A 23,879-nucleotide genomic window follows, 5' to 3' on the forward strand; every position below is an offset into this window, starting at 1 on the left:
TCCCCTTTCGTTCCTCTTTTATTCCCTATGGGAGGGGCCACTTATTGTCCACCTGTGGCCTTACTCCCAAGTTGGGCCTTGCTCCTCAGCTGTTCCCTTCATCTGGCAACTCTGTGCATGCACACTCTGGGAACAGGTTCGAGCTATTCATCTGCCTCACTGTTGTTTGACTCTGAAGGCAGCTGATAACCATCAGACGGCCCTGGCCCCCTCTCTGCCTCCAATACAGAGCCCTTATCAGAGCTTTCTCCAGACTCCAGGACTGGCCCATGTTCCTCCCCAACCTCCTCACTGTCCGAATCTGCCACACCACCACTACATTCCAGCACAGAAATGTATCTGATAGTGATGAAGTTAGAAAATGGGGATACAGAGGAAGGAATCTTTGATTGGGATTTCTCGACAGCCATTGATTTACTAGTCTTCTGCAAGTTGCATAAGAGTAGCTTCAGTGTTGTCTATAAAGTGGAATAAGCAAATTTATTGTAACACTGTAGGAGATGATGAATGCTTCATGCATAATGAGGATTAGATAAGTAATGGGTTACAAAATAATCAGTTACAAATAAGTGAACATTAACTAAATTATCTGGAACTCCTGAGATATCTTAAGCCATTCTTTATTCTGCTGGCATGTTACACACTCAAGTATTTATGTTTCTTCCTCACTCCCTCTTACAGATGGAAAAGTGGGTGCAGATTCATGTTTTGCGGTCAACAGAAAAGGGGTTTATTACGGCCACTGCAGAAAAGCAAATGGTAGCTACAGTCCATGTAAACCAAAGTAAGCAGTCTACATTATTTCCTACTATAGCAATAATAGCACTTACACTTATATAGCACTTCAGAGTGTTTCACAGCCCTCTCTAAGCGGTTTACAGAGTCAGCATATTGCTCCCAACAATCTGTGTCATCATTTATTATGATGATCATGTAAGGGTAATGTAAGGGACATGATTCTATCATGTCACTAAAATTAACAGAAATGTGTGTCAATTTCGGAATGGCTAATTTTGTTTGCTGTTGGAGTTACAAGCTGGAGCTATAAAAAGAGGCCATGAAAACTTTTAAAGTACCCTTTAAAAGACTGTGTGTGAAAGGGCAGGAAGTCCTAACTTGCAACCACTCATCAACCATTCACCGTTACAACACTGAAAGTGACTTATTTTAGCATCCCTATAGTCATGTGATCAAAATTCAGGTGCTGGTAACCAGCATGTATTTATGAAATTGCAGTGTCCCAAAGTCACATGATGATCATTTTCCCTTTTCTCAGCCAGCTTCCAACAAGCAAAGTCAATGAGGGAGGTTGGTTTTGCCTAACAACTGTGTGATTCACTTAACAACCATGGCAGAAATATTATAAAATTGGGTGCAACTCACTTAACAACTGTTTTGTTTATCAATGGAAATTCTGGACCCAGTTGTGGACTGACACACAATCAACCTTTCTCTCTGGGCTAACACCACCCAGCAATAGCTTGTTTTGCAATATTTTTGAATAAGCCCTGGTTGGCTGAGTTTATGAATTGCACTTAATTATGATTTAGAAACCCACAATGGCTAGATTTGCATCACAAGTTGAACTCAAGAGAAACAGTGAGCCACAATATTATTTAGTGGTGTGTGTAATCAAGACTCTGTCTTTTAGACAGTTTAGACCCCGTACAATATTTTCCTACTAAAACAAGGGCAGTTTTTATTTAAATCTTTAATTTCTTTTTTTTTTTCATATTTATTTGAAATTGAAATGGAATAATTTCCATTTTCAGGGCAGTTTCTCTCTCTAATATTTAATACCCCAACCTTTAGATTTCAACTCACATCATCCCCTGTCATCCAGTCACAGTTTATGGGAATTTAAATTAGAGGTGAAGCCTCCTGAATCTGCTTTAGGAGTTTTCCAGGTGGATAACAGATACATCACCTGCTCTGAAGATACGCTTTCTGCTTCAAACTACCTTCACCCTCAAAAACAGAGATTCCATGTGAGCTAGTTAGAGGTACAGAAACTGTGTTTCTCTGGTCCCCCCCCCCCAAAAAAACCTGGAAACACTTCTCGAGATTTTTTTTAGTTATCTCTTAAATGCAACCAAGTTCATTTTGAGGCTGAGCAAAAGGTTGTTTAGCTCTAATTTGAAATCATGTTAATCCAAGAACAATTCATGCAAATGAGCAAAGGAACATTAATCCATTCTTTTTCATTAAAAGGAATTGGTTATTTCCTTTTTAGGGCTCTAAAATGTGGCAAGCTATATTGCACAGGTGGTACCCGTATGCCCTCAGATGGAAACCTGGTGGCTTTTTCCAACTGCAGAGGCAGTTTTGCAAAAGAAAATGAAATAGAGGTTGGACAGGTTCATCCTGGAACAAAATGTGGAGAAGGAATGGTTAGTAAAACATTATGTCTAATTTGTGTGCTGTAAGGGGTAATCAGTGAAATAATTTTGCAATCGATCTTGCTGAAAGCTGGTTTACATTTTGCGTACTATAGTGTATCTATGTCTGTGTGTGTGTGTGTATGTGTGTGTATGTATATATGTGTGTGTGTGTGTGTGTGTGTGTATGTATATATGTATGTATGTATGTATGTATGTGTGTGTTTGCATTTGTGCTGATAAATAAATAAAGGTTCTAATCCCAGTAAGGGTATGGCTAGTTGATGAGAGCTAAATAGCTTGAAATAGATCTATACTAGTCTCCCTTTATTTATTTATCAGCACAAATGCAACACAAATGTAACAAAGGCAACAGTAAAAAAAATGGCTTTCTGTCGTGATGGTCTCTTGTGATGAGCCGATAGACAGAGAAAGGAAGCAGTAGGCCTCCTCCCATATTTGGGCATACCGGGGGTTGTACAATCATATATATATATATATATATATATTTGTTATATTTATGCTGATAAATAAATAAAGGGAGACTAGTATAGATCTATTTCAAGCTATTTAGCTCTCATCAGCTAGCCACACCCTTACTGGGAATCGAACCTGTGCTCTATTGCCTCTAAGGCAGATGTGTTAACCATTGAGCTACAGGGCTCGACTCCTTATCAGCGAGGCCAGGGTGAAAGGTATATATTTAAAGTCACAACCCCTGGTATGCCCAATTATGGGAGGAAGGTCACACTTCCACTCTCTGTCTTCGGCTCGTCACAAGAGACCATCCAGACAGAAACCCAATATTTTTTACTGTTGCCTTTTTATTACATTTGTTATATTTATGCTGATAAATAAATAAAGGGAGACTAGTATAGATCTATTTCAAGCTATTTAGCTCTCATCAGCTAGCCACACCCTTACTGGGAATCGAACCTGTGCTCTATTGCCTCTAAGGCAGATGTGTTAACCATTGAGCTACAGGGCTCGACTCCTTATCAGTGAGGCCAGGGTGAAAGGTATATATTTAAAGTCACAACCCCTGGTATGCCCAATTATGGGAGGAAGGTCACACTTCCACTCTCTGTCTTCGGCTCGTCACAAGAGACCATCCAGACAGAAACCCAATATTTTTTACTGTTGCCTTTTTATTACATATGTTATATATATGTGTGTGTGTGTGTGTGTGTGTGTGTGTGCGTGTGCGTGCGTGCGTACGTATGTACGTATGTACGTACGTACATACATACATACATGTTATATTCATGCTGATAAATAAATAAAGGGAGACTAGTATAGATCTATTTCAAGCTATTTAGCTCTCATCAGCTAGCCATACCCTTGCTGGGAATCGAACCAGAGAATGGAAGTGTGACCTTCCTCCCATATTTGGGCATACCAGGGGTTGTGACTTTATATATATAGTACTCCTGGAAACACCAAGCCTGAAGTAGCCTGAAGCAGCCTGAAGATGACGAATGAGACTTCATCGAAACGTCGCCAAGACATCTCCAATTCTACGCGGGAGAAAACCTGAACAACTAGAGACCTACATACATACATACATACATACATACATACATACATACATACATACATACATACATACATCTTTTTGTTTTTATTATTTTGTTTTTCCTGCCAACGACAACCACAACAAATCAGCAATAGCACTTAGACTTATGTATCGGACCATTGGTGCTTTAAGCACACTCAGGGCAGTTTAGAATGTCAGCATATTGCCTCCAACAATCTGGGTGCATATTTTACTGACCTTGGAAGGATGGAAGATTGAGTCAAGCTTGAGTCCCATCAGACTTTAACTCCAGACTGTGGACGGAGTTAGCTTGCAATACTGCATTCTAACCACTGCACCACCAAGGCTCCTCTGGTGGAGGCCCTTTCTTCTAAGAACAAAATGCCTGGTCTTCTTAGAGCCTTGTGCTTCTCCCCTGCAACACTTTCTGGACAGAGACAGTCCTTTCTCTTCACTTGTGGGTATCTCCATAAGGAAGGTGGAAGAGAGAAGAGGGGTAGATTTGCCTCGGCACTCAGCATCAATTCAGTGAAGGCATTTAGAAGTGCTGAGGCAATCCCAAAGCTTATTTTTAAGGATCGGGAATCACGCACACACACACTCCTGTCTTTTTACAAAGTATAGAACAGTGGTTCCCAACCTTTTTTTGGTCATGCCCCATCCAAGCATCTCTAAAATCCTGATGGTGTCCCCCAACCCTCCGTGACATATAATTCTTACTTTATTCAAAATATGAACTCCACCTCATGCAGAGGAAGCCTAAAATACCATTAACCTGGTTTAAACAAGGTTCGAATTGCCCACATAAGAAATCAAATTGTGGGCCCCATGTTGGGAACCAGTGCTATAGAACTTGGATGAAATTCATTGAAGAACCTGCTCTTGTTCCAGAGAATGTCAGAATTCTGTTGTGTAGGAAACTGCTGTCTTATTCTATTCATAATCTTTTACTTTGACTTTCAGGTCTGCAACAACGGGGAGTGTGTTGAGATAGAAACAGCCTACAGATCTACTAACTGTTCACAGAAATGCCCAGGACACTCTGTAAGCATTTTGTATTTTATATTGCAGCTAAAATATTCTCCATGCTCTTTAAGATTGTTCTGCTTTGGGCTTGGCCTGTAGAAAACTTACAAGTAATCCTTGATTTACAACAGTTCATTTAGTGACCATTCAAAGCTACAATGGGATTGAAAAAAGTGATTTATGACTGTTGTTCACCCTTTTGACTGTTGCAGCATCCCTGTGATCATGCTTGGATGCTTGGCAACTGGTTCATATTTATGATGGTTGCAGTATCCTGGGGTCATGTGATCCCCTTCTGTGACCTTCTAACAAGCAAAACAAATGGGGAAGCGAGATTCACTTAACAACAATGTTACTAACTTCACATTTTCAGTGATTCACTTAACAACTGTGGCAAGCAAAGTTGTAAAAGGCAGCAAAACTCACCTAACAAACATCTCACTTAACAACGTGACATTGATGACGTTGACATCTATACCTAAATATGTTTGTTGCACTAAAAAGTAAATGAGTATCATTATGATTATAATTTTACAATTAATATCTATATAGTAACTTCAAAAATAAAATCCATCATGAAAATAATTTTCATTGAAGGCAGAATTGGAACTAAATGAAAAATGGTTTGTTGAGCTGAGTGTTAGGTAAAACTTTGTGTGTATGTCTACATGCAAAATTTACATAATTTCCCTTTTATTCTTTTCTTTTTTCTGTGGTATTGTTCTCTTTTTTCTTCTCTTTTATTAAACAAATAAAGACTTACCCTCAAAAAGTGCTTTCCAGAATCCCTGATGCTAAAAATATTTCCTTTTTTTCTCTAAGTGTGACTAGAATTTAGAAAGACATGAACTTCTATATTTATCAAGCCAGAATAGTTTATGGCTTTAAAGTCTAAATTACATTAAATTGAGCTTTAAAATTAACAGGTAGTAATGGAATTAGCTTAAAATCTTTTGTCATAAATTAGAATGTCAAATACCAATAACTCAAATGGGAATGCCCCCTCTCTCATGGCCTTTAAGAGGTCATGAAGACCTGGCACTTCCAGAAGGTTTTTGAGGACTAAAAGTGAAGTCAACCAATACCAAAATAACATTTTATTGTATTGAATTACATTGTTATACCTCATTGTTTTTGAATTAACATCATTGTGCTATTTAATTTTGGTGCATTTTGATAAAGTCTGATTGGAATGGGGCAGTAAATAAACTGGATGGATGGATGGATGATGGATGGAGAGAAGGAGGGAGAAAAACTATTTGCTCTAAGTTAATATTTTCCTGATACCTTTGACCATCACAAGGAACCTCAAAGCTTGATTTAGTCCTTTTTACCCTGCTGTACTGTATAAATGCTTTGACCACAACTCTCATAATATCAAAAGAGAAACACCTTGTCCATGCTGTGCTGTTGTTAGAATTAGTCTAATAACTCAGCTGATTGAGAATAGTGACTAGGCTGTTTAGATGGTCTTTGGAACTATCTAAACAGTCCCAACAGCTGTGGCAGAAACCCTTAATATCTTTTTCTGTGTAGGATGTTTAAATGGATTTCCAACTTTTCGTCTGCCTAATTAATAGCAAAAGCACTTAGACTTATATACCGCTTCACAGTGCTTTTACAGCCCACTCTAAGCAGTTTACAGAGTCAGCCTATTGCCCCCAACAATTTGAGTCCTCATTTTACCCACCTTGGAAGGATGGAAGGCTGAGTCAACCTTGAGGCTGGTGAGATTTGAACTGCCAAATTGTAATCAGCAGAACTAGTCTGCAGTACTGTACTCTAACCACTGCACCACCGTGGCTCAGTATTAGGTTCAGTTTTATGGTTCAGGATTTTATGCCTTCTTCAGACTTCATAAAAATGCAAGAGAATGTTGACAGCTTCTTTTTCCTTCTATTTGTTTCAAAGATTAATACCAGTCTTTGCTATCCTAGGTATGTGACCATGAACTGCAGTGCCAGTGCCAAGAAGGAACAACACCGCCTTACTGTGACCCTACAGGAAATAAAAGTGAGTAAATTCAGGGGAGCACTTGTCCCTCCAGCCAGAACCTAATTAGAGGTTCTGGAGACATAAATCGATTGGTGTTTTTTTTTTAAATCCCTGGGATGAGTGGATTGTCTTAATAACATTTGATACTCCACCTGCAAATACTAATACTAGACATTTTGGAGGTCTTTCTTTTCTCAGCATATTTTATAGCAAATGCACCACAGTATGACATCTTCATAAGAAAACAGGAAATGATGGATGGAACTCTTTTTAGCTGGTACCAATAAATAAGTCAGAGGTAGGATATGTTTAAAGAAACAGGCAAATTGGTAGCTGCAAGAGTGTAATTGGAGCTTCATCTCCTTTCATGGGGATCATCACATCAATACAAGTGGGCAGAGCTTCAATCTTACCATCATCACCATCAATTTATATTTTTGACCATGGCCTGTGGGTATCCCTCTAATGTAGCAGTTGTCAACCTTTCTGGCTCTATGGACCAGCAGCAGCAACAGCAAATGGGGGTGGAAGGGGATGTTTCATGCTTGTGCAGCTTTGTATGCTTACCCACCACTTGTGTGGTGTAGTTCCCAATGAGCCATGGACCAGTACTGGTCTGCAGCCTGGGGGTTGGGGGCCCCTACTCTAGTGGCTATCTCTTTTCTCCCATCTCCTGAATATTTTTATTGTGGATAAAATATATAGGGAGAAGGTCCACCTCATCATTACATTTTAAGGTTCTATTTGTTATTTTTATGAAGATTAGTGATATGTCTTAGTAAGATTACACTTAAAATACTCCATCCAGTTTTGTTCACCACACTATAAAAAAGATATTGAGATTTTAGAAAAAGTTCAGAGAAGAGCAACAAAAATGATTAGGGGACTGGAGGCTAATACCTCCCAGTGGCCAGTAAGATCCCACAGATTGTGCCTCCTTCAGATGCTGTCAGCCAGACAGTGTCGGCTGGCGGGCCCCCAAAGGAGAGCCTTCTCTGTGGCTGCTCCAACTCTTTGGAATCAGCTACCCCCAGAGATCCGGACCATACCCACTCTCATGGCCTTCAGGAAAGCTGTAAAAACCTGGCTGTTCCAGCAGGCCTGGGGCTGTTGACTTCACTGTTGAGGTCCAGCCCTGATTAGAATGAATGTATGTGGTGGTGTGATTTTAAGCCATTTTTTTTTCTCTCTCTCTTTTTTTTCTCTTTTTTTGTAAGCCACCCGGAGTCCTTCGGGATTGGGCGGCATATAAATTTTATAAATAAATAAAATAAAATAAAATAAAATAATAAAATAAAATAAAATAATAAAATAAAATAAAATAAAATAAAATAAAATAAAATAATACTGTACATACGAAGAACGGTTACAGGATCTGGGCATGGCTAGTCTAGTGAAGAGAAGGACCAGGGGAGACATGATAGCAGTATTCCAATATTTTAACGGCTGTCAGAAAAAGGAGGGGAGTCAGGCTATTTTTTAAAGCACCTGAAGGCCAGATAAGTAACAATGGATGGAAACTGATCAAGGAGAGATTCAACCTAAAAATAAGGAGAAATTTTCTGATGGCAAGACCAATCATCCCATGGAACAGAAATTGCCTCCAGAAGTTGTGGGAGTTTCATCATTGGAGGTTTTCAAGAAGAAGGCCATTTGTCAGAAACAGTGTAGGGTCTCCTACTTGGTGGGCAGTTGGACTACAAGGTCCCTTCCAAATCCGTTAATCTGTTAAAAGACTATTATGATCTGTTAAATGCCATTATGACCTTTCCATAAATGATAAATCAGTTCCTCTATGGGTTATTTCATTTTATTATAAAAGTAATTGTATTTGTCATTTCTTTACCCAAAGCAATTCCCTTGTATTCCCTTTTCTGATATTCATGGTTACCTCTTAAGTAATTTTCATTAGTTCCATATTGTAAGTAATAAATGGTTTAGACTCAGTTCATACAGTAGAAAGCATCCACAGTAACTTTGGACTAAACTATTGCATGAAAATGGGGATTTACTTGAATCTTAGACAGTTAATCCTTATCCAAAATAGTGTTTGATATCTCAATTTTTCTATTATTATCTAGCAATGGAGTATTGCAAACTATACTTTAATTGTAAGAAGGGAAAAATAAGTTTAAGCCTTTCTGCAATTTATTTAACTATGGATAGCAAGAGTAATCTAAAACTACTTAATAGTGAAAATCCAAGTATACATTTAACAGATGATAGTTTGCTTTCTTAATTATCCTGCTACATCCATTTACAAGACTATCTTGGGAGGTAAGTTAGATCTTCCTTGAACCAAATTTATTTATCAGTAAGGGAACTGTAATCCCAACACATCTAAAAGTCATGGGGTTCAGTTAGAGTGTGTTAATCTTAAAGGATGATGACTAGTTAAAGTCATTCATGAAATGAGGTTTAGTGTATATTACTTGTTTTCATAGTTGGGTAGCACCTACATTGAAATAATTGAATAAATAAATACATTCCAGGCAATTCTCAACAGTGGCTCTTAGGAAAAACTCTTATTGCATGGCTGAGAAATGCCAGGGCTTAGAGCAATATAATTTTCAACCGATTGTCTCTATGTTTCCACTGTGATTTGATCAAGTCTATTCATAGCCTTTTCTCTTTATTTTTTAGATATTATCATCATCATTGTTGTAACTGTGGTATTAGTCTCAGTAGCCATGGCCATCCTCTTTGCAGTTCTCTTCCGCTGCTACATTTTAAAGAAGAAACAAGGAGACAGGTGAAGCTTTTGAATGTTCTCAGCCAAGCTTCTTTTAAGTGTGGGGAGATTACCAGTTTGCTGAGATCCATAAAAAAAAGCAGTGATGGGTTCTTCCAGCTTAATGGAGAGGCTGAACATGTACTGACTTGGAAAAAGCTGTATAAAACTGGATATTCAGTTCAGGAAATCTCTCGCTGAAGTTACTAGATGTTGACTGAATTATAGTATTGACTGAAGTATAGTATATGTACAAAACAAAACAATTTAGGATATCAGCAGTTGTCAGGTAACTACTGGTAGGCTGGGGAAGGAAGGAAGGAAGGAAGGAAGGAAGGAAGGAGGGAGGGAGGGAGGGAGGGAGGGAGGGAGGGAAGGAAGGAAGGAAGGAAGGAAAGCAGACATTCAAGGTATTTCCAGTGTTACCTTGACTTTTGTGTAGAATACTGTTCAGAATCCTATGTTCTATATTTTGAATATTATATATAAAAGGACATAAAAACAATTATAGTCAAATTAAGGTTGAGATATAATAATTGTGATATACATAAATATAGGTGAATTTAAAATATGTGATTTGATATGAAAAGCAGGTGGTGAATATGGAAGAGATGCATGGAAATACTGTAACCAACTGGCACACTTTCTACAATTTGTAATGGAAGATTTTTTTTTCCTATTTTTATGTTTGTTTGTTTGTTTAAAAATAAATAAAAATTGTTTTTAAAAAAGGATCCTATCCTAACTATAATATTCTATTATTTTTAGCAGCATTCACAAAAGTGCACCTGCAGCCACAAATCCTTCTTTCTCTGGTCCAGATCACAAGTGGAAACAGCATCTTGGTCCAGTGTCCAAGGATCCAGGGGTGAGAGATCAAATGGGTTGCCTGAGCAGAGTAGAACACTGAAATTTTATAAAATGCTTTATCCATTGGCTTCATGAAGAATGGTTTTCCAGTGGTAATTTAAGGAATTTGGGAACCAGGGTGGGTTTAGAGGCTGTTTACCCTACACACAATTCCTACAACAAGAAACAAGATGTTGAAACTGTGCTAAATGTGGGAGATTTTCATCAACACAGAGACAAAATGCTTGCCTTTTTATTCATTAGGCACAGAGAGAAACATGTTGTTGATTCTATTGCTGTGATTGTAAGATAAGGTCAATCAACCTGTTATCTTTCAAGATGCAACACAACTCTATGTTGTTTTCAAAAACAAAAATAACACAATTGCTATAAATACTGAACTAACCTATTGTTTGCACAATACACTCAATAGAATGTGTTTGTAAAGAAAGCAACACAAAATAATTAATGTTAACCTTCATGGAATTATGTATGTATGGAAATGCACCTACAAGGCTTATAACTGATCTGGCTAAGTGTGTGAAGATTTTTGGCTTTAAAACCAATATACTCAAAGAGTCTGTTTCTTCCTTTCAGATAAATTCTTCCAGATTTCTCCTCCCAATTCCATCCCAATCAAATACACCAGAAGTCCATGTTGTAAGTAAAATTCAATGGAACAATTCTTGCATATGAGTCTAAAGCAGTCTTTAACAAACAATATATATATATTCCATAAATAAAATAAAATGTGCTGTTTTTTTGTCAGTGGTGTGAATGTACATATTACATTGAGCCAAGTAAATTTTATTTTATTTCAGGTTAGCATGTTGTATGAATCAGAATATTGTCGTTTATCAATCATGGTTTATGTTTAGTGTAAACTAAGCATTGTGACTCATGCAATATATTTTGATAAGAATAAGATAGTGATATGTGAATATAGTTACTTGACAAATGTGAAGGATTTTAAACAAATGGGGGAAAATCTCTCTATTAATGTTCATTGGACTCAATGTACTTCTTTATGAGCAGATATAGAATGTAATTGTACTTTAGAAAAATAGATATGCATATATAAGATTTTTTTCAAACTTTGCAACTTTAAGATCTAGAATGTTGCAATGAAAAACAAATAATCTGCACACTTTTTAACCTTTGTTGAAAAAGCCATACTAGTATTCTGAAACACAACAAGTAGTTTCTGATTATTTAAATTATTAATTCCTTTCTGCACTTTAAATCCGTGTATAGAGTAGGGATAATCGGCATACTATCCAATGTTATAGGAACATCATTATTCTGTCATAAGGGAGTTCTACAAAATTAGCTAGTTAACACACATTCTTGGAAAAATCAACTGATTAAACTGATGTATTTCATTATTAACAGAAAATCCCAGATGAACCATTAAGACACAAATATGAAAATGCCAGAATGGTAAGTTTCTAAATGAATGGTTATTTGATCCAACAACTTCAGAATATGGTAGACATTCCCTCTGATTTTACTAATTCCCTGACACACACACACACACACACACACACACACATATACACACATACACACACACCACTTTTTTTGGAGCATCATACTTCATTCTATGTAGCCTATAGAAAAGTGAAAATCTTATGAGATGAATATTTTTGAACACAAGAAATCAACTGTTCATCGTCTACAAATGCTAACATGGAGTATTATGCTTAAATTTCCCAAACTGTCCATTAATGTAATATTTTCTACAATGCATTTCCAGCAGAGGTTTTTCCATAAACTGGTAACAAATCAATTGCAGATGCAAATTATTGGATTATGTCAATTATCCAATAACATTATAATTCTGTTCTGAATTAGGCAGATTTCAAGAAAATAACCAATGACACGTCAATCATTAAAGTATATCAATACCCAAAGGGATATATGTAGCTGGGGGGCATTTAGGTGATTTCATGGCAAATAATGCATCCCTTGACCAGTTTTCATTGCACCACTGTCAAGGATAAACAGAATAAAACAATTCAGGGGCTAAAATAGATTAAGACATCCCTGGGCTGTATTAATGGAAGCATTGTGCCTAGATGAAATGGTTCCATTGAATTCTGACTGGTTAAATCTTGTTTGCTGAATATATTAGGTCCAGTTTTGAGCACTATACTTTAAAAACACTATGGAGAGTGTTGCAAAGATTGAGTGATATAGAAAACCAGTCTGAAGGATTTGTCAGCCCAACAAAGTAGAAACCAATGACATATACTGTAAGCCAAGACTATCTTTATTGCAACAGTGTAATAGAATCTTGTAAGTCTGAGTGTGTTTTCTCCTTCCTCATTTTATCTTCATGTGAAATAGCGAGGAACTTCTCCAATATGTTTTCTTAAGTCATTATCAAGTGTGAAGAAATAGGGCCATAGGTTAAATTCTGATTAAGCTGATTTATTGCTCATGCCTATACACAAGAATTTACAGTCAATTTGCAGTCAGCACTAAACTGGCACTACATGAATGTTATCGGAATTCAAGAGGGGTTGGACTTAGACTGCTCATTGGAATGTAAAGACTCCAGGTTGATTCCTCTCTTGACTCCACCTCCAGGCTGTGACTCATTCTCCTACAGTTATCTCCTTGACACAGACTCAAGTCACTCTTCAAGCCCCTTCTTCCTATTCTTCAAGACCATTCCCTATGATCTCTGCAGAGCTCTGGAATCCTATTAGATACAGTTTCCTGAGAACCAGCAAGTTTCTTATATACTTTCACTTCTTCTAGTTGAGGAAAGGTTTTTTTATGGCACACTGAACTCCCATTAGTGTCTCTATATGGCAGGCATGCTAACATCCTCGTGCCTTTCCCTTCTGACTGCAACAGAGGGCAATCTTGCAGGAGAGCTACTATGATGATAGGCCTAAACTCTCTGTCCTTTGAAAAGTTGAAGGAACTGGGAAAGTGGAGATGTTTGGTTTGTGAGAAAATATAAGGAACTCAGTGCCAGACATTGACAGAGACTTACAAATATATAAAGAGTTGTCATATGCTAGAGAAAATAGACCTGTCTTCTGTTGAAACAAAAATTGGAACATGCCTCGGTGAATTGAATTGAAATGGCAAGAAAGAAAAGTGAGTATGAATATCAGTGAAGAATTTGATTAGAAAAATGGCAAACCCCCATTATGAGTGTTTTTCAACTAGGGGTTGGGTAGTCATAGACCAGTCTATCATCTCTCCTGGATAAAATAGGCAGGAAAGATTAACTTATTCTTCATTATTGTAAGGCTACATTAATACAATCTTACAAGTCATAATCAGTTAAAGTGAATCCTTCCTAAGTTTCTTCATCTGACTATTAAGGTACTGGGGGACTACTTCCTCTCCTTCTCTTCTTCTTATCTCCCTAGGACATCCTCACATACCACTGCATACTCCATATATATTCTATTCTATATTCAATTTCATAGGTCTATGATCCTATGATATTGAACAAATTTGTTGTGGATTTCTATCTGAAGTTTCTGTTAGAGCTTTCCTCAAAGAATCAGGAAAAATGTTTGCTTTGTGAAAATGCTTAGAATTTTGAGTTCATACAACTGCACATTTGGTGGAGAAAAGGAATAAGGGTTAATTTTTGTTGCAGACAGATGACTCATAGTTTAAGCTTGACAGGAAATGTGATCTCCAATAGATGTTGAAAGCGCTTTTTAAAATGAATCTTGAATACTGTGTAGAAAGGCAACTAAAAACCCTTCCAATTTACTTTCATTTCAGCCCATTGTGAAACCAAATATCCCTCCACCTCCTGTTCCAAACATATATCCAGCTATGGTATGTCAGCTTCCTAAATAAACATCACTTTCCAACGTATTTTGTTCCTTTATAGCATGGTGCTAGGGTGAGGCTTTGTGATAATAACTCCATCTAGCCAGTGTGACATTTTCACATTTCCAGACTCCTGGATGAAAAATAAGGCAAAGAACTGTACTGGGAGAAAAACTTCAACTAGTGGGTTGGGAATTTTTTAAATGGGCCTGACCCTCCAGGGATTGTGCCTAACCATATAGTAGCTTAAACTGCTTGTTGAATACAACCAGTAATAATTCAGTCCTTTCTTCCTAATGCCAAGAAAGACATAAAGCCTTTGGAATGTTGCATATCAGGTCTAGGTTTGATGCTTTTGTAAAGGGAGGTTGAATTGCCACTAATATATTGAATTACATTATGGCCTTATTCTTGAATCTCCATTTACCTAGGACAGTTAATCTATGATAGCAACTGTAGGAGAAGAGCAGAGAGCTGGGGGGGGGAGTTAAATGAGATTAATGTCAGGGATAAAGAAACAGGATAATTCATAAAGTTGGAGCATAGAAGATTTATTCAAACCTATACACAAGAATCTAGTCAATTAATAGTCAACCCTAAATTGGCCCTAGATAAGGGTCAACAGAATTCAAGGGGGTCTGGACTAGGGACTTGTGATAATGCAGGGATTCAAAAACTTGCTGTATAATGCATTTAACTCCACCCCCCAATTCTGCTCTTGCTCTTTTGTGTGGTAACAGAGTGATAGTATTCCCATGCAAGCTTTGTCCAAACTTCAGTTTTAATGGGGAAAAATTGGAACATGTTCCATTAATAAAATACTCCCTTACTTCATGTAAGAATTTAGGGGGCCCAGAAATACTCACTTTCCAGATTTTATCCTTGAAAGTTCTTTTTTCAAAGAAACAACTTCCCATAAGAACACTGAAGCCATCCAATCTTAGTGCAAAACTTGTAATCCTTCATCATGAATTGCCTTTCAAGCAGTGAATTCCACTTTTTGTAACCAACTAAATTGCTGTAAACACATATTCTGAAGATTTTGGATTACAAAGTTTCTTGCAGATCAATTATTCAAGAATGGTACCAGAATATGGGCATTAGGAAGAAGCTAGCTCATTTCTTGAAATATTATATATCATAATAACATTCTAGGTTTTTTTTTATAACCAAACCCAAGTTTTAGATCAGGAGTGCACTAAGGGTTAACTGGAGATTGAAAATGACCTTCTAGAATCAATGTTGCAACTGCCAAATTCTATTCAGAATGTCCTGGAGCAAAATTCTTAGCCCTCTTTCATTTGGCGGGGGGAATAGGTGGGCAATATTAAGAAACAAATTGGTACTTAAGCATTCTATTTTATCCATAAAAGTTCTAAAAATGACCTTTTATCGGTTCAATTTTCAAACATGACCCTCAACTTTCCATACAAACCTGGTGCAGGCAAGTGTAAAGTAAGTGAGCAAGAGTAATTTGATGTAAACGTTCTTTTATATCTTATTTGTTGACTTGTTACGGTTATAAACTACTGAGTCAACCAGGGACTCTTGACTGTTTGCAAATTGCAGTTTAGCAATAATATACTCAACATATACTAAATGGCTGATTAATATTTAACAGAAATAATCCGGCATTTCTCTTACAGACAAAAAGAATAAATCCAGCTCCTTCTTCTCACCTTCAGTCTAAACCAGCTCCTCCTCCCCCTCCACCCCAGGTAAGAGGCAGGTACCCTATGAAAATACAAAAATGATAAAGATGTTAAAGAGTTATGACTTTTTAACCAGTACAGGTAGAAAGATCAAGAGGCTACAGTTTACTCTCATGTGACAAGATTACATTTGGGTAGAAAAATGTCATTATTGGAAATGGCAAAATATGATCTTTGATATAGAGATCATTGAGAAGAATGGTACAGGGGGAATTGTGTCATCTAAGCTAACGTTTCCAAGGTCAACTAATTTAGTTTACAGAAACTGCCTTTGGGGAATGAAGAAGTTATCTGTGGACAAATGGAACTAGATATACTAGTCCTTTGTTGGCTGTTAATTCCTAAAATAAAGCACCTTGGAAACTTGGATGGTTAGATGCATATTGGCCCTGTTGGGTATAACTTCTCCCAGTGATTTCCCCCCTCCCTCCAAAAAAGCATGAATCTATCATAATCATATGGTATATTTTTTTCAAGAAAAATCAGAACAACAAAAGCAAAGCTTATTTTGGATGGGGAAAATGTATCTTCTTTATCTATTTATTGTGGCACAGTGGTTAAGATGTAGGGTGTATTGGCTGGAAAGCTGGCAGCCCAGGTTCGAGATCGAAGTGCCACATTTAGGGTGATAGCTCATCCTTGCCCAGCTCCTACCAACCTAGCAGTTAAAATGTCAGTACAAGTAGATAAATAGGTACCACTTTGGTGGGAAGATAACAGCATTCCATGCACCTCAGCTTACAGTCATGCTGGCCACATGACCATGGACGTGTCTTTGGACAGCACTGCTTGAAAGAGAGATGAGTGCTGCCCCCTATCATTGGCAATGATTAGTCTAGTAAAATCTACAGCACTCCTATCTGTTTATTGCTTCCTTCCCTATTCCACTCTGCTTTGTTTTCCATATTTATGACATGAATCTATTTATAATGCTTTGCTTTCAGTCATTTGATTTCAATATTTCTTTGCTATTGTTTGCAGGCGCTGAAACCCACTAAATAATCTGAGGGTATGAAACAAAACAAGAATCAGAAACAATGAAAATTCTCTGATTTCAAAGAAAACCTTTTCCATTTTCTCAGTTTCCATATCTGCAAAGAACAACTGAATGGTGATTTCCTTCCACAAGTCTAATGCTTCCTCTGCAGTGGGGAAGTTCTTTTTAACTTTGGGTACAGCATCACCTGTAGTAAGGATGGGAACTGATAGGAATATCTTCAGAGTTCTTCCATTATATCCTTGGATATCAAATGGGGAGATCCTAGTACAGTTGGGATGATTTTGTGAATTGTGAACTGAGCCAAAAGATGCATAGAAGAAAAAAATGCCTCCATAGGAGATTTAAACACCCATCACTGCCAACTGTGGACCAAATCAAAACTAAGGAAATATTTTTTTGATGCTTGAAGCAAGTGGAAACAGAAACTGTCCTGCCTACTGAATTTATCACTTTATTCTCTTGGATTACAAAATGACTTGCATGATGCCACCAGATTCTTTGACATAAGCAAAGGCTGATCTCTTTGAACCTTCTCTCTACCTGTGCAAACAAAGAAGCAGAGATGAGACTCAAGAACTCCAGTGCCTATGGTTTATTGCTCAAGGATTTTTCAATGTATTCTGCGAACTTTTTCCACCAGATTCTGCTCCTATTTCCTAAGGCTACATGTAATCTTTAGCTTAATTTAAAAAGCCATAGGCAAGTGACCCTTTCAGGCTTCTAGTAGAGATACTTAACCCTTTCAGGATGTTGCTTGAGAGAAAAAGGAATACTTAAAAAAATACAAGAGAGATACAGAAGTAGAATTCCTGGTCCTTTTTGCCTCTGGTCAGCCTTGACCAGTTTACCTAGAACATTTGCAGTGGAGTGGTCAAGATATTGAATCTGATCATGCAATTGAAGCTCTCCCCTTTTTACATATGTGCATTAAAAGAGGAAGGGCATTTATGGCTTGGTTACAGCTTTCATCTTTGTTTTTTCATTTCCCTCTCCATGGATACCCCTGAGTATAACTCTAAAGGAGTTGCTGTAATCTGCAATAGGCTTTCATGCTGTCAAAAGCTTCTTCTACTGATTTTTGCAGATCAACCTTCTCATAAAGGGAGTCATGAACCATCTTCAGGAAAAGAACCAAGCAAGGACCCAATCATTAAACATTGAGCCACATATGTTCTTGAGTATTTAAAAAGAAAGTGACAGAGATAGAGACAGACATAGACATGAAGATTTGATAAATCTAAATGGTAGGAGGAATTCATTATTAGCATTTGAATAGGCTGAGATCTCCTTGGAGGTCATTTTAAGTACTTTCTTTTTGTTACATTACAATTAAAAGAGACTTAAGTGCTTAGATCTTTCAAGGATAACATTTTCATTAAGCATCCAAGTAGTTCATGGGTTAAAATGATGGGAAAGGTTAGGAGGCAGGATTGCATAAAGCAATACAATGTTCTTTTTAAAAAATGATCTACTGTTTTAAAAAGTCAGTTGTGAGACTTAGGCAAATATCGGGATAGATGCAATAGGAGCCAAAAATGAAATGTGATTTGAAAAAAATAGGTCAAGGAACAGAATCAAAAGTATATACGGTAATTTTGTTGAATTTTGGGGGGTATTTTTAGTTGTGTGTTAAGTAAGGCCACTTCTGAAATCCTCCACATCTAAATTTTTTTCTGAGTTTGTAAGCTTTTGAATGACTGATCCTGTCTGTGATTTTCCATTGTATTTTTGTGTGGAAGAGGAAGTGACACTGTTTGCTCAGTTTTCGCTCCATTCATATTTCCCCCCTTCATTTTGCACATGAAAAAGAACACTGCAACAAGAAAGCAAACTTGATACATTTCTCCACATCCATCCACATGATTTTATATCTTGTTCTGCCTATTGCAAGAAACACCCAAAATGGGAAGGAATTATAATGCACCTTCTTGGAGTACCACAAAGCTACTATTTTGCAGTGCTTTTTACTGTTCATTTTGCTCAACAGGGGGTGCAAAGGCATCAAAGAAACTGAGGCAACCTGTACATGTTTAGGAAATGTCAGTTGAATTGAAATTTGAGAGGAATGACATGAAGAGCTGCCTTGATTGTTGCAACTGGTGACTTATATTTCTCAGTATGCTTACAGGATTTCTAACACACTACAAAGAAGCAGAAGCTGAGAAAAATAATGTCAACTAAATGAATCAGAGACGGGATGCACCTGTCTCTCAGTCTAAGTTGTATATACTTTGCACATATGGAAGACATGACTGGGACAGCATAAACCTGTGATTTGAATTTTCAACTTGAAGGCAATTGAATCAACTTTCCAACCAGAATACCAGAATAACAGAGTTGGAAGAGATCTTGGAGGCCTTCTAGTCCAAACCCCTGCTTAAGCAAGAAATGCTATACCATTCGAGGCAATGGTTGTCCAATCTCTTCTTAAAAACCTCCAATGTTGGAGCACCCACAACTTTTGGAGGCAAGTTCTTCTACTATTTAATTGTCAGTTGGATCTCTCCTTGTTTAGTTTCCATCCATTGCTTCTTGTCCTGCTTTCAGTGGCTTTGGAGAATGAATTTACCCCCTCTTCTCTGTGACAGTCTCTTAAATATCATATCACTCCTAGTTCTTCTTTTCATTAAATCTGAATCAGATTCAGACCAGAATCTGAAAGTCAAGAAAAACTGAACAGTTTAATTGAATCTGGTACTTGCAAAATGATTTGAACATGTAAAAAGCTTTTACATACTTAAAAAGTCCCCTTTCCCCTATTGATTCTGAAAAAATGTAATTGATCTTCTGAATTGAATTGAAATTAGATTTCAAGATGTTTTCAAAATAGCCTTCAGGTCTGAGTAGCATCTCATGTTTTGTCAAATAAAGTTATGTCATCTTCAGAAAGACAATAGATTACAATTACAACTAACTACAATTTACAACATACTGTAAATAGCTTTCTAAGTTAGCACCTTCAAAGTAGTCAGATAGATTTGACAATATTAGAATTTTCTAAGCAGCACAACCATTGATCAAGATTTAAAAAGGCATGGAGAGGCAAGCACTTGGCATGAAAGCCAACATTTCCTGATGAACAAAAGAAACAAATGGGCATTTGTGAAGTGGGTGGGACGTTGTTCTACACTACATGTCCTCTGCACCAGAAATAGCCCAGTTTAACATGTGGAAATCTCCATAAAATGTGCCTTATCTGTACTGATTGTACCTGTTCCATCACTTCTCTTCCAGTGGCATTATTTTATTCTAGAGGAGGTGTGGGCAGGCTCTTTAAATGTCAAATGTATTTTTTTTAAAAAAGATGAATTGCAAAGTCTTAAAAGATTTCAACTTTTTACATGTTCTTATATATGAATGCCAAAACATTGCATGCTCTCAACTGAAATCCTGAAATATTTCATTGTAGAACACTGACATCTTGTGGATTTTGGCATACATCTAGGATTTTGGCTGTTTTAATAGAATTAAATACATTGTTTTTTTAATTTTAGGCTTCCGTGTTTGCATAAATTACATGTAGGAAACTTCAAATTCAGTTTGGGAGTCAGGTATATAGAGAATATTCATTTCTGTTAGGAGTGAGGGAGCATATATCCTGTCCGGGTGACAGTTATCACCAACCCTCCTTTTTCTGTGTCTAAATTTAGCAAGATTGATTGCTAAATCAGAAGAGAAAGGATTAGGGAACTGGGACCAAAATTTCCATCACTGAGTAATGGGATCATAAAACAAGGATGTACTAGAAGTGCTGGTTGGGAAGGGAACTCCAAAGACATAGTAACATTGCCCCCCATTCAGAATCACTGTAATTTCAAATTGCTGAAAGAATCATTGTCAATCGAGGATTACTACAGACTTATCCATGAGATTGGATTTTCTAGTTTATAGGGATTAGAAAATTAGCATACATTAATATACATTTCACATGCTTGTCATCTTCAGAACTGAGGATTTTTAGGGGGGGGGGAGCAGGGTGCTGGAGAAAAAGAATACTTGCAAGTGAAAAATAGGATTCTAATTCTCTTCTTGGCCTTTGTGATTCCCCTGAAGTTTCTCCTCCAGTCCTATAAGACTGTTAGAAGCAAATGGCAAACTGCTAGTCTGGTCAAACTCTTAAGTTAAACGCAGATCAACTCAATGTTGCATTGAAATCTGCCTTGCAATTTATCAACTTTTGATCATAGTAAATAAAGAAATTCTTCTGTCTCCTTTTCAGAATGCTTGTGGGTTTCTTTCAAATTTGCCTGGTTTGTTTTATTTTTCATCTTATTTCATTGTTGTTATTGGCAGTGGAGACTTCTCTGAAAACTCAAGGAATTCTTTCCTTGATGTCTCTGCTAGAAATTTCAGGCACCAATTGATTATATGCTAAAACCAAAGGGAGCTCAAATGTTTTGCTCCTGAATTTAAATTCTTCCAATTCTTTCTTACAGCCTGACTTTTCTTTATCTTCAAAAGGTCTTTATATTTTTCCGAGAACATTGGGTAATTGGGAAGCCCTCAAGGGATTTTCATGATAAAAGGAAGTTATTGCAAGATGCTTTTTAGGAGGAGGAGAAGGAGGAGAGAAAGGGAAACTCAAGGTTTTTTTTTTACTTTTATTGTTTTTATCAATGTATGAAATACAAAGAAAAATTAAAATAGGAAATTAAGAGAAGAACAAAGAGAGAGGGAAAGAAAAGATGAGGTACAAGGGAAGAAAGAAAAAGGCATTGACCTTTTTAGCACCGTACAAGATAACCACATTACAGTCTTTTTAGTTTTAGACATTACTATACAAAGTAGTCATTTCTATAACAACAAATCTATCTAATCAGCATAACCAAAGTCAAATTTACATTTTGTTTTCATCACAAGCACAACATCCGGGAGTGATAGCCAAATAAAAAACATAATCAAATATATTCTTCTCTTTCAATAGAACAACAAATTTAACCATTTCTGCTTCATCTTCCTTGCTGTGAAAATAATTTCTATATTTCTATCTGAACTTAATACTTTTTATGAATTATCGCTATTTATATTAACAAGATTCACTGTATTCTTTCAAATACTTTCCCCCTAACCATTGTAAAACACTAAGCTTTTCTTTCAAAACATTTCTAAAATCAAAACAATCTAATAGATCATTTTTTTAAAACTTCCTCTTAACAGACATATGCTTTAAAGTTCACTTTCATACCATTAATATTCCAACTAACTCTGATTAAGTCATTAAATTTAGATCACTCCAAGTTACCCTCATAGAATTATTCTGTCAGGTTTTGGGCGGGAAGATTTTTGAGAGGAGAGTTGACTGGAATCCCAAAAGGTGAAGGGGACATTTTATCTCAGACAAGGTTAGAAATGGAAGAGTTAGTTTCCACTGTACCTAAAAAGTTAGAGACATCAGTTATAAAGATTTAGATTTTTGGATTCTATCTTTTTTTAAAAAAAAGTTCTTTAGATGTGGAACAATCCTGACATCTACTGTTCATAACTCTCAACTGCATCCTTAAACACAACGTGATTTATTTGCTATCTAATATGCCAGTAACAATGTTTGATAGTTCTTCCGTCATATTTGGCAAGAAGATTTTGTGAGTAATAAGATAAATGAAGCCCTCATCGTGGTAAATAAGTCTAAGTTCTATTGCTACTAGATTCCTGGAGAAAATATTTACTTCTCTTATGGTCCCCGCTTAGCTGTTTTTTAAATGCTACAGTGAAAGAAGGAAGAATGATCCAAGCATGCTTTGAATCATTTACAAATCTGCTGAGGTCTATCCTAGATTTCCAATTCATTTTTAAAAAGTATTTTACTTTGCTATCTTTTTGGAATGCTGGTGTGACATAGATTAAGATGTTGGATTGGATTCAGGTTATCCCTGTTTAAGTTTCCCGTTACCATGCCCCTCACTGGGTGACTTTGGACAATTACTTTTTGAATCACAGATAGTTCCTGTGAGTATAAAATGAGAGGTATATACTATTTTAACATCCACAGAGAAAAGATGGTAGATTAATGTAAGAGATTAATATAAATTCTTCATTATAGCTTTTATGCAATAATGTTCTTAAATTATATTGATGAGATTTCTGTTTATGTTTCTTTTCTTTGACCAAGACAATATCATTAGATTTAATTTCTAATGACTCCTAGAATAAGAGAATAGATAATAATTAACCAGCAAATATAACATAAAAATCACAAGCATAGGATAAAAAGTAAAAATATATATTTTTTAAACGATCTGAAAAGAGTTAATACTATACTGTAGAGTACAGACTATGCAGCCATACTTGGCTATGGTGTGGCTGTGGTGAAGGAAATACATCAGATTGATCTAATAACATCTTGAGATAAAGCAAATCAGAATCACTAGGATATTTAGTAAAGGATGGGAAATGGAATCAAGATTGCATTGGATAATGAGGCTTCCTTTTTTCCTTTCTATACATTTTTTCTTTCCCAATTTTTTTTGATGATTATAAAATATGAAAAGAATTCCAGAATACCCAATACTTGCTCACACCCCTTTCACACTAAATGCACAATAGATTTTTACTTTCAAAGGAGGTAGGTAGAGAAAGATGCCACAGCAATTTCTTTGACTAGCGCTAGTGAATTCCCCTAGCAAAAGTTCCATGTATAGTTTTTCTTTTCATGGTGGAGCTAGACATAAAATAGATAATGATGATTTTACCTAATGAAGCAGCATACGGAGGAAAAGAACAGATGGGAAATTCTAAGGCCTAGTATTCCCCAGAATCTGGCAGAAGAGATGGAGTCTAAAAATAACTTGGACTGAGCTACAGAAAGAATTAGAAACAAATTTAGATAAGGGAGTGTGTTAGA

At 36.6% G+C, this 23,879-nt stretch overlaps 1 protein-coding gene across 2 annotated transcripts in view; it reads left to right on the forward strand.

The window, feature by feature from the left end:
- LOC116516584 (zinc metalloproteinase-disintegrin-like ohanin) overlaps positions 1-20,744 on the forward strand; it is a 60,239-nt gene extending 39,495 nt beyond the window's left edge. The window contains exons 15-25 of one of the 2 annotated variants that reach the window (XM_032229176.1): positions 682-784; positions 2,234-2,390; positions 4,879-4,959; positions 6,879-6,954; positions 9,580-9,688; positions 10,436-10,535; positions 11,114-11,176; positions 11,909-11,956; positions 14,276-14,332; positions 15,973-16,044; positions 17,020-20,744. In XM_032229176.1, the coding sequence (XP_032085067.1) occupies positions 682-784; positions 2,234-2,390; positions 4,879-4,959; positions 6,879-6,954; positions 9,580-9,688; positions 10,436-10,535; positions 11,114-11,176; positions 11,909-11,956; positions 14,276-14,332; positions 15,973-16,044; positions 17,020-17,040 (887 nt within the window). In that variant the 3' untranslated portion in view covers positions 17,041-20,744. The remainder of the gene's footprint in view (positions 1-681; positions 785-2,233; positions 2,391-4,878; positions 4,960-6,878; positions 6,955-9,579; positions 9,689-10,435; positions 10,536-11,113; positions 11,177-11,908; positions 11,957-14,275; positions 14,333-15,972; positions 16,045-17,019) is intronic. The other variant, XM_032229177.1, reaches the window with a different exon arrangement.
- The last annotated feature ends 3,135 nt before the right edge of the window (positions 20,745-23,879 follow it).

This window comes from Thamnophis elegans, chromosome 13 (assembly GCF_009769535.1).
Source record: "Thamnophis elegans isolate rThaEle1 chromosome 13, rThaEle1.pri, whole genome shotgun sequence".
Taxonomy (NCBI): Eukaryota; Metazoa; Chordata; class Lepidosauria; order Squamata; family Colubridae; genus Thamnophis; species Thamnophis elegans.